Genomic DNA, 16,976 nt, shown 5'->3' with positions numbered 1-16,976 from the left:
TTTCTAGCTCCTAATGTATTCTGCCATCTTCCAATTACTTAGTGACAATTAATTTGTAACTTTGTGGCACAGAAATTCTGGAATTCAATCACTTAACTTTTATTAGAATGCAGCTATGAACCTTTCTCTGTAAAGAGTATCTAAATCCTTGTGAAAGAAAATAAATGGTAATTGGCCTCTAGGACAGCTTTATACCTAGCCTAGGGTAGGTTGTCAATATATGTGCTATCAAAAGAATAAATATATACAAAAAAATCTAGTATATATAAACTGGTAGTCAATAAGCATCCACAGACTATATATTAGGTTGGTGCAAAAGTAATTGTGGTTTTTGCAATTATTTTTAACGTTTTAAACTGCAATTACTTTTGCACCAACCTAACAGTAGTAAGTGGGATAAGATAATAAAAGTAAAAATTACTCTTAAACAATTTTTAATTCCAAAGAAACCCAGAATTGAAAACATACCCATAGTAATGTGTTTTTCCTTGTATAAGGAATGGTGCTGAAAGGTCAAGGACTTCCAGGTCTTTACGGCCAGATTTCACAGGAATTACACTATGAAAGTTGTTTGCGAGTTTCTGGATCTCACGGAGTGTACCTCCTATCAAAGAGAATAAATAAACCCTTTAAGTAGTACAAATGTAATGTAAGCAAAATAAAGCATTTATTAAGTAACACATGAGGTACAGTAAAAGACTAAAGGGACTGACAGAAAAAGACAATGAAAACAATGAATTTAGAGATTTAATTCATTTATACATTTACTGTGAAAAATAATGATCTGTAAACTTAGGATCCTACACAATGATTAAAGAAACCACCGCACAAAAATGCTGAGACTTGAGCAAATATATGGCTTGAGAAATTTTAATCATCTTCTTAAACTTATACAAATTACTCTCTATGGCAGGAACACGTTGGTTCAGAAAAATCAAGATAATAAAGTTGAGAGCCAAAGCATGACAAGGTCCTCCGTATTAAATTTGCTATATACTACTAATGTGTAGGCAAATTTAGTCCTGAGTTTGAAACATACCTTTTAAATTTTCAGGTGAACATTAAATATAAATATAGATGCAAATAGTTCATGTAATACGAATTCGTGTACAATGTTTGTGCATTTTTCCTGGGAAAACCATCACAATCACCCCAATTCTATGAAAGAGTGGAGATTAAACCATCATGTTGGCTGAAAAGAAACTGTGCCCAATAGTGCACTGTTATCAGAAGGATATTCTGTAACTCAAAGCTGCTGGTAAATTTTCTGGTGTGCTTTTTACTTAACTTGATAACCATTCCTCTCCAGGAAAAGAGAATATAATTTATAAAAATACTTCTGTGCATTTCCCAAAATTTGCATAAAATTTGTAACGTTAAAATTTCACTGTGAGGGGAAGCACTTCTGGCATAGCAGACTAAGGTTGGCCAAAAATAACACTTCTCCATAAAAGCAAAAAGAACATTTACAAAAACTGTTAAATCCTACTTTTTCAGAACTCCAGAAATTAACCAAAGGTTTGCAACAATCCAATAAAAAACTTTTTTCAAAAAAAAGTGGATACACTTTGCTAAGAACAGCAAGCTTTGTGGTTTTAACTTAATTCGGCTCCCATCCCTCTTTCTGCAGCTTAATGACAGTTCTGCCATGTCAAGCTGCAGTTAAACCTTAGACTCTGGTTAGGGTTATAATACTCAGAAATATGATAAAAATGTTAACATTTTGATGAAACCCTTTTATATTTGAAAGTGCTTTCACATACACTTTCACTTGACTTTCATTAAAAAGCTCTGTAAGGTACGAAAGACAAATACCACATGACCTCATTTATATGTGAAAACTAAAGAACAAAATAAACAAAACAGAAACACTCATAGCTACAGAGATACAGAGATGGTTGCTGGATGGAAGGAGGATGGGGGGCGGGGTGAAAAAGGTGAAGGCATTAAGAAGTACAAATTGGTAGTTCTGAAATAGTCATGGGGATGTAAAGTACAACATAGGGAATATAGTAAAAAATATTGTAATAATTACGTATAGTGCCAGGTGGGTACTAGACTTATGGGGGTGGGGGTGAGGAATCATTTTGTAATTTATATAAATATCTAAACACTATGCTGTACACCTGAAACTAACATAAAAGAATATTGAATGTCTACTGTAATTGAAATTTTTTAAAAAAGTGTCCACTTGAAAAAAAAAAAGCTCTGTAAGATAAAATGTTACTTCTTTGGATGTACTTATTTATTCAATAAATATCTGCTGTGAGCCAGTTACATGCCAGGTGCACTACTCAAGGTGAAGATACATCGATTAAAATGAACATATATCCTGTCCATAAGGAGCTTCCATTCTAATAAGGAAGCAAATCTATAAACAGACAGATATAACACAAATATAATACCAGAAGAAAAGTGCTCTTTTGGAATTTCATACAGGACATAATAAGAACCACTCCAATCTGCCTGGGGAATCAGAAAAAGCGCTTGGTACATACATATAGGTGGTCATTAAATATTCAACATGAATTGCTGAATAAAGGGAATTATTGAGTTTATTTCTGAAGATGTACTAGAGCAGAAATTGGCCAGAGAACAGCAATGGAACGGCCAAAAGGCAAAGGAAATATACTGGGACTTGGAATTGTCAGCAGTGCGATATGGCTGGAGGGTAGGATGGTAATTGAGGCACTGCAGGAGATGAGACTGAAAGTTTGTGAGATGAACGGTTATTAAAGAGGATTGGGAGCTTAAAGGACTTCTTTATTCAAGCTCCCTTTGGACGTTCAAGGCCAACGTGGCCAGCACAGAATTCTGTGGGAGACAGGATAACACAGGGGAGCCCTGAGGTACGCATGGCATCCTTTCAGTTGGCCCTACAAGGACAGTTCGTACAGAATCTCCTAAAACCATGGCTTTATTTTCACAGCGTACAAATACTCTAGTTTTTCTTGTATGCATGTGTCTGTTGTGTCTTTTTGCTTTTACATCAGTCTCCTGGTACAGATTAAAATATTGCTAATGGAATAAGATATCACATTTCACTTCTCAAAGTAGCCAAGTTTTTAAAGTGCTAGTATATGATGATGAGGGTAGGGGAATAAATAATCTCATATGCTGCTAAAGCAGATGCAGACTAGGATAACTTTACTAGAAATTGGGCAATGTTTACTTCATTACTTGTGTCCCATAATTACACTTCACCCAGGGGGAGATGAAGTTCATTAGAGTTACTATGTCAAAAAACTGGGACACTTAATTTCTCTGTGGTTCAGTTTTTCTCATGCATAAAAACAGCTTATAATAGTACCAACTACATACGACTGCTGTGATGATTCAATTAATACACAGAAATTAATTAAAATAGCTTCTGGTATACTATAGATATACTAAAACAAGAGATGTTCATGAAAATGATACCAATGTTTATACACGTGTATTCTTATATATACATATTTTCTAAAAGGATTATGTATTACTTTTACAAATAGAAAAATGTCAGCAAAAATGACCATGACCCACTTTAGTAAAGATCATTCATTTATAAAATGAAACTAAAGATTTCTATAATGCAAATTAAAGAGGATGTTTTCCTTTTATTATGGATTATTAACGAAGAAAAGTCTCAAGGAAAATAATGAAACATTAAATTTGGCATGGAAAAAATATGTGGTATATATATTAGATAAATACTAGATAAAAATAAGACAAAAGTGGAAAGCCAATACAAAAATAAATATGACTCAAAGTTTCATTTTTTCAAAACATGTCAAATTATTTTAAATTGTTTCATGGGTCCCTTCCTTGATTTAGATGATCAGTACACGACTTTCATTCTACTTTTATAAAACAACAGTGACATCCAGAGGCTAAGATAACAGAAACTATATATAACAAGCAGCCTCTATGTTATTCAGCTCGATAATCTGCTTCGATCTGATTAAGATCACAAGTAGCAATCTAACAAAATGAACAAATGTAAATACTTGAGTTTAATGTATACTTTCAAAATGTCAATCAGATCAATTTACATATGTGTGTACGTATATATTTGAATCTAATTGTTATAGATAATATATTCCATTTTATGAAATTTAAATTAACACTATTTTGACTTTATATGTCCTAGGTAGCCCCTAAAATATATTTAATAATTACAGAAAGATATAAGCAAAAGCTGTAATCTAGTAAGGCAGTAACATAAATATCTTACCTTCTATCAAAATTAGGCAATCATTTGAAAGTGGGAGATTACCATTATTTTTCACAAAATGAATAGCTACTTTTCGTCCTCCTTGATGTTTAGTGGTCCAGATTTTTGAATCATATAATGATGTATTTTGTAGTTTGGTATTTGGGGTTTTAGCTGCACCCTTTTGCAAAATTATATCCAAATCACCCTCATATGGAACTTCTCGCCTAAAATCATCAACAATGCAACAACACAAAATAATTGGCATAAGGTTGGAAATTCAAATTTCGCAAATTATCCAATTAAAAAAAATTGTTTATATACTGATAAGCCAGCTACTTATTTTAAAATAGGGAGATAATTCACTTTGCAGATTAAATGACTGATTCAATAGAAAGATATTTGATAATATTTCATGTCTAAGTAGATCGATATCATAATTACATTAACTGCCAGCAATTTCCTTGCCTGGTTTTGTGATACCAAGGTTACTTATAATTGTTTCTGGCACCAATTTGTTCTCCTCTGTAAAGAATGCTAAACTTCCGACCGAGAAGAGAAAATGTAGCTGTCCCATCTTTACTTACCATTTTAAGTAATCTCACTTTCCTAGGACACCTACTTTACAAACCAATATTACTTTCAATTCCTTTTAATCTATAATAATAATTTTAGAAAGTCATATGGTCAAGTATGATAGAGTACAGATGGAATGATCTAAATCCAAAGGTCTGTGTCCTCATCCTGGTTCTGATACCACCAGCTGTGTACCCGTAGATAACACCTCTTAACCTTTCTGAGGTAATTTCCTTATTTGTTTAAGAAATGATCATAGACCGTGGTTTTGTTTCAAAAGTTGTTACAGAATTTGATGAACTATAATTTGATAACACTTCAAGAATTATCTAAAATCTATATTTATATTTTAACTCCAACTACCATTTCAAGCTTAAACAGGTAGAGGACATCCCCATTTTATTTAAGGAGATGTGATGATAAAAAATTTCCACAAACAGTATAATGCCTAGATTTAGGAGGGGAATATATGTGTATTAATGAACAAAGAAGTGTACACAAATAATATATAAATACATAAATATAACGGAGGTGTGTGTGTGTATATATGCATGTATGTATATACACACACACATACAATATAGAGGGAAGACAGTCAACTTGCATTAAAAAAGGAGGGGGATTAAAAATAATTTTCAGAATATGGCTTGAGCTAATAAGTACACATTCATTGTCTTATAATTTTATTTATGTTTATGAAATAATTGATGTTTATTAGAATAAAGACTGTGGCACTGAGAAATTCTCAATTACTAAAATAATAATTACTATACTGTAGTTATTAAGCAGGACAGAAATAATTCCAACAAGATTTTCTATATCACTTAATTAAAAATTTCAACTAACCGGAAGTCTTTTCTATTTAAGAATTTTAGTCCGTAATGGCTTATTATTAAGAATTTTAATTTTGTGACAAATAAGTAAGTCTCTCCAAATATTTTCATAGTTTTTTGTTTGCATTTATCAGAGCTAGTAAATTCAATAAAAATTTACTCATTGCCAGGACTTCACACTCATATATACGTATAAACATACCATGTTTCCCCAAAAATAAGACCAGGTCTTATACCATATTTCCCTGAAAATAAAACTAGATCTCACATTAATTTTTGCTCCAAAAGATGCAGTAGGGCTGATTTTCAGGGGATGTCTTATTTTTTCATGTACAACAATCTACATTTATTCAAATAGAGTCATGCCATCTTCTGGAACATCGTCATAAGGTACTAAATGTGTCCGTCTGGCTGACGATCTTAACTGGCGTTTATTTTTGGGGTAGGTCTTATTTTCGGGGAAACATGGTATATATACAAATATTATGAAGTGAAAACTTGTTTTATTATAGAAAATACTTACAGTGAATGACATTTAGGACAATGAAGTTTAACAGACTGAAAGAGGCTTCTGGGCTTATATGACCTCAGTTTTGCTCGGATGCGAAATTGTTGAGGAGCTTTTTGTTTCAAAATAGTACATAGTCGGCTGTTCTGCAAATACTGATGATCTGTAAGAACTATAAAGAATTTTTAGATTAAGAATATTAAATATATTCATGACTTGAATCCCCGTGAACCAAACAGATACAACAAAATCTAAGTTGTATTGCCAACCTTATGAACATTTTACCACATTTATTATCTCCATTTGTCTCTCTCCAAACACACACACACCTTACAGATATACAATTAATATACATATGTGTGTGTGTGTGTGTGTATATATATGTGTGTGTGTGTATATATATATATGCATCATTTGAGAATAATTTCCAGACATCACACTCCTTTATCCTTAAATATTTCACACTGTGTATTTCACTGACATCAAACAAGAAATTTCACTGACATAATACAGTGCAATTTTCAATATCAGAACATTTAACATTAATGTAATATTATAACTGAATTCAAATTTCTCCAACTGTCCCCATAATGTTCTGATTTAGCATTTTATTTTTGGATTGAGGCTCCAATCCTGATGCATGCAATGCATTTACTTTTCCTGTCTCTTCAAACTCCTTTAACATAGGTTAATGGTTCCTCACTTTTCCTTGTCTTTCACGACACTGATAAATTTGAGGAGAGGTCATTTCTTTTGGTGTGTGTGCTTTTTCTCATGATTAGATACAAATTATGCATTTGGGCAGGAATACTACTACATGAGCCACACTGTGGGCATCCTGGTGCATCACATCACCAGGCAGAGGACATCAGTGTTTCCATTCCTGGAGGTGGCACCACTACTCAGTTAGTGAAGGTGGTGGTGTTCAACAGGTTTCTCCACTATAAACTTATTTTTCTCCCTTTTATCTAATAAGAAAGTACTTGGGGAAATATAAATATCCCGATCTTACACTAAACATTTAGGACCCTGCTAGTTTAGAACATATGGGTAATTCACAATTAAATGAATTATTAGTATCATGGTTGCAAAATCGTGTTTTTTCCTAACTCCATCCTTCCCTTCACATTTATTAGTTGCCATTAAACTTTAATAAGAGCTTTCCATTCAACCTCATTTATTTGTTTTGTTGTTTTATTTACTATGCACATGGAGTAATAGATTCCTACTTTACTCAGTAAGTTCTATTCTAACATCAGTATTTTTTATTTTGATGCTCAAATTGTACCATATTAAATATGTTTCATCATTAACTGAGAATTATTCTAGACTCATCTTGGAATTCTCCTATCCCAACCCAGGAATGTTCTATTACTCCAAGGAGCCCTGATTTCTTTTAAGGCAGAATATTATTTGTAAACTAAGATCTGTACACTAAGTGTGCTCATTGCTACTGGGTGCCATTGTTTCCATGCCCTTTCGTTGACAGAGGTTGGGCATATGTGTACACATGTTCACACCTGTACTACACACATCATGACCTACAAATATATGCATGAATATGCATGGGTGATACAGATACACAAATAATACACATCTATACCTATTTCTGTATCTATCTATAAAACCATGAGTACATACTGACACTACCAATTCCAATACAATATCACCAGCTTCTTTCTTCTAGCCTTCCCCCATTTCATAGTAGTTATATATCTTTTCTCCAATAATGAGAAATGCATTTTATAATAGTACATTATAGATCATCATTTAATATACCTGTACTTAAAAACACTTTTTTCTTAAATTTTTATTTTTTATTTTAGCTGAAGTAACAGAAGGAGGGCATGTGGTAGATTTACTATTTTTGTTAATATTAAAGTTTTGGAGCATATTGTAAGGAACTCTTTTATGGACATACTGCTAAGTGCATAATGTGAACTGATTAAAATTAATGCCATGTAAGATATTTTACATTCTCAAACTCAAATAAGCCCCACTGTACTGTCAAAGAGTATACTCGCAGGTTCCATAAACCTTGCAGACACATGACTTAAAATACATATTTAATATAAAAACATATGTCTTTCTGGGTTCCATTTTATGAGTTAGGATAAGGTGGAGGAGTAAGATAAATATAGATATATTTTTGCCCTCATGGATATCTGATCTCAATAATAGATAGGAATGAATCTGTTGATAAGCATAAGGACAGGTTTTATGATGCTATTCTGCCCGTATTTCAAAAATGAAACATGGTCTTACTTGTAGCTGATAATTGCTGACATCGTTCTTCCTCATATAGTGATACTGATCCAGAGCCTATAGAAAGGAGAAGGAAAAGGAATTATACAGTTTTAAAATCCGTTCAAAATTCAATGTGGTATTCAAAATTATAAAGCATTGCTGAGAGAAACTCAAAAAAATCTAAACAAACAGTGAAATATGCCATGTTCATGAATTGGAAGACACAATATTGTTAAGGTATCAGTTCTCCCCCAAATTGATCTGTAGATTCAATACAATCCTAATCAAAATTACAGAGGCTTGACTGTAGAAAGAGAAGAGCAGACTCTATCCCTTGGGTGGAAATGCAAAGAATCTAGAATCTAATCTTGGAAAAGAACAAAATTGGAGTACTTATACTACATGACGTAAAGACTGACATTAAGCTGTACCAACGAAGACAGTATGGTGCTGACATAAAGACTGACCAACCTAAGAACAAAATTAAATAGAAATAAATCCACATTTACATAATCATCTGATTTTTGATAAAGACAGCAAAGCAATCCAAAGGGAAAGCAAAACTGTTTTCAACATGTGGTGCTGTAACAACTTGAAATCAGTATTAAAAAAAAAAAATGCTTACGTCATATTTTTAAGTGTTAAACAGAAAGCCCAGAAATAAATCCACATATCTACCCATGTGATTTTTGACAAAGACATCAAAGCCATCTTACAGAAGAAAGATGGTGCTATAACAACTGAAAATTCATATTTAAAAAAAAAGGTCTACCTCATAGCATACTACTAGCATCAAAAAGGAATAAACTACTGATATATGCAACCATGTGGATGAATATAAAAAAACATACAGTATGTACAAAAACATATAACGTATTAATCCATTTATTTGAAGGTCTAGAACAGGTGCAGCCAATCTATGGTGGGGAAAACTCAGAACTTTGGGGATGGTGGTGGTGATGAGGACTGACTAGGAAGACGCATGAGGGAGTTTTCTGTGACAAGTGTATGTTCTACATTTTAAGAGGGATTCAGGTCACACAAATTAATCAAAACTCATGAAATAGTACTTAAGTTGTCCATTTCATTGCATATAATTTTACCTCAAAAATAAAACAGAATCCGAAACAAATACTGAATTCTAGTTAATGATGTCTATTCTGAAATCTTTAGGAGGTATACTAATGTCTGCAACTTACTTGGAATGCATCAAAAAAAAAGGATGAACTGACAGATTAAGAGAGAGATAGATGACAGAGCACATAGAATAAAATGTTAATTGGAGAAAGACTGGCTGTGGGTATATGAATATTTACTGTATAATTGTTTCGATTTTTCTGCACATTTGAAAATTTTTATTATTTTGGAAAAATATGTTGTGAAGGAAATAAAGGGAGAGATGCATAAAAATCATAAACTTTCTAAATTCAATTGGATGACTTGCTGATCACCATAAAATAGGATTTTACTTTAACAAGAAAGCAAAAGTAGTGAACACAGCAATAAGTTTAATAATGCTTTCTAAAATGAAGAATTTAAGACTTGAAAAATATCCATACTTTGTAATTACTTTAACTTACATTGTATTATGTACAATAGAATGTATAATAGAATTACGTTTTGATAATTTATGGGGCATCACATATAAACATGCGTTACTTGTCTTTCTTCCTGGGCATAACTAATAAATGGCGTAAGAATCCATGGCAACAGAACTTGAATGGACATGTTAAACTGGTAGTGTATGATTTCAATGAACCTGATTACTTAATATTTGCCATTCTGCATGAAGTGAAAATAATGGCAAAAACCTTAAAAGTAGTCAAATAATGAGAAAATATGTGTAAAATGTATACACGGTCTCCTATAAACTGATAAAAAAACATAAAGTACCCAAAAGAAAATCAGATAAAGGGTAAGAGCAGATAATTCAAAGATGGAGTAAAAAGGGCTGTTAAATACGTAAGATTTTTAAGTTTCCAAGTTCTCAGAGAAATTAAATAACACATTTTACCTCCCAAATTGTCACAAATTACACATATTGTTAACCTCCACTATGCTGAGTGTCAGGGAAGGACATTCTGCTACACGGCTATTTGCATATGAATCCTATGACATTTTGGCATGTAATCTGGCACAATCTATGAAGCTGAGAAATATGCTTGCCCTTTGATCCATCAACCCCACTTTTAGGAGTTTATTTTACAGAAATAAAAACATGAAAGCGCAACTGTTCAGAATGTTTATTAAAGCATTATTTGTGAGAGCAAAAAATGGGAAATAACCTGAATGTCTATCAAAGGGAAAACAACTAAATTAACAATGTAAGATACATACAATAAAATGTAATGCAACTATTACAAGAATGAGTTTGAGCTATATAAATTATGCCAGAAAGAAGTCTACGATAAAGCAACTGGTATAGTATGGTCCCATTTTTGTAAAAATTTTAAACAGAGGAAAAAGTCCTATTTGTTTATGTACCAGTATATGTACATAAGTATTTGTATAAACGTGAAGGTTTTGAAGGAATCACACTAAACTGTTGACATTACCTCAGGGAGTGGGCTTAAAGGCATGGGAAACCTATGAAACTTAATAATTCTAAAATCCTTTTAAAAGGAGAAAAGAGAGTTCAAAAAGAGTAATTACAGATGAGATCGGGGACTGTCAGGGTGCTATGGCTGTAAAGACTCACCAAAATAACTGTCAGAAACTAAACAAATGCAGTCAAGTTGCAGGATACAAAATCAATGTGCAAAAATCCATTGTGTTCCTATATACTAACAATGAAACTTCAGAAAAGAAAAAAAAAGAGAAAAAAATATTCCTTTTGCTATTTCAACAAAAAGGACAAAATGGGAATAAATTTAACAAAGGATATGAAGGACTCATACACTGAAACTACAAGATATTATTAAAAGAAACTGAAAAGGACACAAAGAAATGGAAAAATATTCCATGTTTATGGATTGGAAGAATCAGCATAACTAAAATGGCCATATCACCCAAAGCAATAACAGGTTTAATGCAATCCCCATCAAAATCCCAGCGTTTTTTAAAGAAATAGAACAACAACAACAAAAAAAAATCATCAAATTTGTATGGAATCACAAAAGACTGAATAGTCAAAGCAATCCTGAGAAAAAAGAACAAGGCTGGAGGTTCACTCCCTGACTTCAATTTGTATTACAAAGTGACAATAATCAAAACAGCATGGTATTGGCAGAAAAACAGACACAAAGACCAATGGAATAGAATTGAGAACCCCAAACTAAACTCACATATATACGGGCAGATAATTTTCAACAAAGGAGCCAAAAACATACAATTAAGAAAAGAAAGCCTCTTCAGTAATGGGAAAATTGGAAAATCATGTGCAAAAGAATAAAACTAGACTGCTGTTACCATATACCAAAATTAACTCAAAATGCATCAAAGACCTAAACATAAGACCTGAAAAAAAAAAAAAAAAAAATTTGCATAGAAGGAGAAAGAAGAAAGCACAGGTACTAAATTTATGGACCTTTGGTTTAAAGAGGATTTTATGAATTTGATCTCAAAGGCAAGGGAAGTAAAAGCAAAAATAAATGAATGGGGCTATATCAAACTAAAAAGCTCCTGCACAGCAAAAGAAACCATCTGCAAAACAAAGAGGCAACCAACTGAATGGGAGAAGACACTTAAAAACAATGCCTCCAACAAAGGGATAATACCCAAGTATATATAAAGAACTCATACAAATAAAAAACAAAAGAACAATCCAATTAAAAAATGGACAGAGGACCTGAACAGATAATTCTCCCAAGAAGACATACAAACGGCCTACAGATATATGAAAAAATGCTCAACTTCCCTAGCTATTAGGGAAATGCAAATCAAAACCACAATGAGATACCACCTCACACGTGTTAGAATGGCTATTATCAACAAGACAAGTAATAGCAAGTGTTGGAGAGGTTGTGGAGAAAAAGGAACCCTCATACACTGCTGGTGGGAATGTAAATAGGTATAGCTGCTATGGAAAACAGTATGGAGGTTCCTCAAAAAATTAAGAATTACTACACGGCCCAGCAATCCTTCTTCTGGTTACCTACCCAAAAAACTCTGAAAACATTTATCTGTAAATATATATGTACCCCTATATTCACTGCAGCATTATTCATGGTAGCTAAGGCATGGAAACAAACAGTGAACTTCAATGGATGACTGGATAAAGAAAATGTGGGACACATATACAATGGAATACTACTCTGCCGTAAGATGAAATACTGTTATTTGTGACAATATGAATGGATCTTGAGATTATCATGCTAAACGAGATAAGTCAGACATAAAAAGTCTAGAACCATATGACTTCACTCATATGTGGGATATAAAATTGAAAGCAACAAATAAGACAAACAAACAAAAACTCACAGACACAGACAACAGTATAGTGGTTATAAGAGGGGGAGAAGGGGTAGTATGAGAGGGTAAATGGGGCCAAATACGTTGTAATGGAAGGAGGACCGACTCTGGGTGGTGAACACACAATGCAATATATAGATGATACATTATAGAATTGTACACTTGAAACCTATATAATTTGACTAACCAATGTCACCCTGGTACATTTAACAAAAATTTTTAAAAAGTATAATTACTAATTATACTGTTTCTAAATGATTGTCAATCAAACTAAATTGGCCTCCTACTGGTTGTTCAAGTAATTATAGCTCAGGCTAAAATGCCATCACCAAGGCAGTAGGAAATGTGGAGAATTTTAAGGCAGAGAAAGAAGACACAAATTTAAAATATATACAAAAAAATCGAATAGCTTGCATTGGAATCTGACTTTGCCATCAGTTCAAAGCTAAGTAACCCTGGGCAAATTACATGATTCCCCCATTACTCAAAACCTCAATTTCCTTTCTGTAAAAAGGAGAAAATATTATCAGCCTCATAGGAGTACTGTCAACATTAAATAATCATGCATGTACGCACTTACTAAGTGCCTACCAAGACACACATGTTAATTTTAATGCTTATCATTACTGGTGTAGAATGAGAGTAAATCCTGATAAAATGATTCTTTGGCTAATAGTAGAGGAGTTAGATTCTAAAAAAAATACATATATAGGATAGCTATACCGGGAGTGCCAAAAAAATGTGTACACATGACTTGTATTCATCTTTTGTAATTGGTATATATTGAGTATTACAATTTTAATAGTTTTTTTTCCTTTCTTAAAATGTGTATGTATATTTTTTGGCACCCTCTGTATATATACCAGATAACATAGATTCTACGTCCCAGTATGTACAAGGAGACAAAATGATAAAAGAAAAACTCCTTACAGATTGAGTTTTAAAATTTAGAGATTTGAATAGTCACCTATTCAGGTAGACAATATTATAAATACACAACTGTTTGTCAATATAGTTCAATTAGGTATTTGATTAACTCAATAAAGGCAGGGGGAAATCATGTATACATCTAAGATCTGTACAATCAAAAAATACTTAGGCTGTTTGAAATAAAGCAGCAAAAACAACCTTTGTTCCTTTTAGATACTGACATGCAAAATAGTTGCCTAAGAAATTAATACAGATATTTAATGAACACACACACATATACATAAACATATATACATAAATACTACACATATCACAAATCCATTAATCCCTACCACCCCAATTTGAGCATGTAATTATACAATTAAAGGAAGAACAATGTTTACCTTGGCATAGGACACACAGACTTAGCATGTTTGTTTACAATGAATATGGATTCAAAAAAAGAGAGACAGATAGGAAGATATTAAAAGGGAGAATTAATGTTGATAAAGGCATTTTACTTAGCAGAAACTGAACTGTTAATGTTAAAAATTGTACTTACTTGATGGAAAGCTGTCCTCATAGTCTAATTGACCCGTATCATCTGAACACTGATTGGCTGTCAAACGTGCACATTCTAAAGCCCTGTAAGTAAAAGAATGTAAGTTCAATTGCATAAAACAAAGTCAACACGGTCAGTTTAGCTCTACCCACAGAAATTAAGAACTCACTAAAATTGTATAAAAAAATTCCGTGTGTGTGTATCCATTCTTTAGTAGAAGGTCTGTAACTTTTATGAGATTATGTGGTGTTTCAAGAGAGCCCCCAAATTTATAAAAAAAAAAAAAATATGAGTCTAGAAAGATACAAGTGTAACAGTGGGATGATGAAATACTGAAAACAAAAATAAATTGGGAATTTAATGGATAACATTTTGAGTCAGAACAATCTCACTTTAGATTCAAGAAGTAAAATATTATACTGCTATACACTGCAACACAAAAAATAGAGACTTGGAAAAAAAACAAAGTAGTGAAACTGAAATGAAATTACTGAAAATGTATATGAAATAGGTAATTTAATTGATTTTAAATTCATTGATTTCAACATATTAAAACAGAAAATATCTACGTCATTTCAATATTCTGAATGGGTATTTTTTATATCTCTAAAGATACGCAAAATACTTATTTTTGTTTCTCTAGAACACTGGTCCAAAAGTTTCTGTAACAGACTGCTAGGAACACATCAAGGAAAAGAACTGCATGTAAAGGAGGATTTAAAGTAATATTAACTTTCTGGAAACAAATAAGTTTTAAAAATACCCTAAAACACTTTGATTACCTATTTTAGCAGTCACAGGCACTTTAGAAAGGCAGTCTTTTTTTTTCATGGCAGGATCATCTGTTTGTGATGCTAGATATGGATCAAGTTTTCCAAACGTTAGCTAAACTCCAGTCTTCACTGTTTGTTACTCTACTTGGAGAACGCAGTAAATGGTAGGAGAATGTAAGTGCACAAAGTAGATGTGAGTGTGTAAGTAACTAATGGAAACCTTAGACTATAACCCCAGCTCTGCTACTATGTAGCTATTTGAAACTACAACCACTTGACTTGTTTCCTTTAATTCATCTGTTTTGTACAAAATGGATAACGGCACAGAAGGCTATGACGATCAACTACAAGGAACCCATTAGCTCCCCGACCCCAGAACAGGATTATCTTGAAAATCAGTTGAATTAATGCATTATTTACAATTTCTATAGGTATATGATATGCTTACTTTTTCAAATCATCCACATCGGAGTTGTTTTCTGGCAAGACTCTGATTCCCCGACCATAACTGGTACCTCCATGGAGATGAAACTCTAGAACTAACGATGTCGCTTGGTCCTCTGAATTCAGTGACTGAAATTTGGTATGGAGGCTATAAATTCTAAGAAAGCTTCCAACCTAAAAATAGATTTTTTTTTTTTTTTAGAAAATGGAGAACAATTCCTAATACTCAAAATATTTAACAACCATATGGGGCACAGACCAACAACCAGGACACTGACCAATCAGAAAGGATAATGGTGCATTATACTGGTGTGTATTGAATAACTAGCTGCCCCAAGGACACTGTATCCAAACCAAAACATCTGTGTGAGTGTGTGTGTTTTCAAATGTAAGATATATTTCCATTTCAGCGATGTTAAAGTATAAAATAAGATTGAGTCTTAGCAGTGATAAACTATAGTAGTTAAGAAACCCATGACCTAAATCAAGTCCAAGACCTCTGTTTGATTAATAAACCCATTTAATAAGGTTTCTGAAAATAACTTCTTTTAACTTTAGTTAAGGTAAGATTTAACTAAATGTGATCACTAAAGCACTGTCATTATAAGAATACTAGAAAATATTTTAAAATGTGCTACTATATCAAAGTAATACATCCCCTATAAGTTCCATGAAAAGAAAACATGTTATAAACAATTTGTGTTTGTATATCATAATATGAAACACATTCCATGAGTTCAAATATAGGACTAAACCAATTATAGTTTTTAATTAAATGTTTGATAGTTAATTTCTATAGATATGCTAAACTTACTATTAAAAATATCTTTAATTATAGATTAATGATATGCTTTTTTTTTAAATTAAACCTTACTGGGGTGACAGTTGTTAGTAAACAAATGGCCAAAAGACATATGAAAAAATGCTCAACATCACTAATCATCAGAGAAATGCAAATAGAAACCACAATGAGATATCACCTCACCCCAGTCAGAATGGCTATCATCAACAAGACAAATAGTAACAAGTGTTGGAGAGGCTGTGGAGAAAAAGGAACCCTCATACACTGTTGGTGGGAATGCATATTGGTGCAGCCGCTATAGAAGGCAGTGTGGAGGTTCCTCAAAAAACTAAGAATAGAATTACCATATGAACGAGCAACCCCTCTCCTGGGTATCTACCCCAAAAATCTGAAAACATTTATCCATAAAGATATATGTGCTCCAATGTTCATTGTAGCTTTATTTATGGTGGCCAAGACACGGAAACAACCAGTGTCCTCTGATGGATGATTGGATAAAGATGTGGTATCTACACACAACTGACATGCTTTTAACGTAGAAAATTAAAATGAGGCAGATGCAGAATGTTTATCAAAGAAATTGACACCCACTGAAAACAAGAAGCTAAATAACCTAAATTACATTTATTTGTATAAAGAAAAAATCATAAACAAAAAGAGTTTCGAAACAGGAAATTTAATTCATCTGCATGAGGCAGCAGTCCTGACTGCTGATGACTG

The 16,976-nt window shown here is 32.6% G+C and overlaps 1 protein-coding gene across 5 annotated transcripts in view; it reads right to left on the bottom strand.

The window, feature by feature from the left end:
• The window catches only part of POT1 (protection of telomeres 1), a 73,423-nt gene that overhangs the window by 11,030 nt on the left and 45,417 nt on the right, over positions 1–16,976 (bottom strand). For all 5 annotated transcript variants that reach the window (XM_074315648.1, XM_074315647.1, XM_074315650.1 and 2 more), the window contains 6 exons: positions 15,459–15,628; positions 14,238–14,320; positions 8,375–8,431; positions 6,125–6,281; positions 4,214–4,419; positions 469–604 (listed from right to left, as the gene is read on the bottom strand). In XM_074315648.1, the coding sequence (XP_074171749.1) occupies positions 469–604; positions 4,214–4,419; positions 6,125–6,281; positions 8,375–8,431; positions 14,238–14,320; positions 15,459–15,628 (809 nt within the window). The remainder of the gene's footprint in view (positions 1–468; positions 605–4,213; positions 4,420–6,124; positions 6,282–8,374; positions 8,432–14,237; positions 14,321–15,458; positions 15,629–16,976) is intronic.

This window comes from Rhinolophus sinicus, linkage group LG11 (genome assembly GCF_036562045.2).
Source record: "Rhinolophus sinicus isolate RSC01 linkage group LG11, ASM3656204v1, whole genome shotgun sequence".
Taxonomy (NCBI): domain Eukaryota; kingdom Metazoa; phylum Chordata; class Mammalia; order Chiroptera; family Rhinolophidae; genus Rhinolophus; species Rhinolophus sinicus.
Note: the sequence above shows the minus strand (reverse complement) of the source record. Positions and strands in the feature narration are given on the sequence as shown.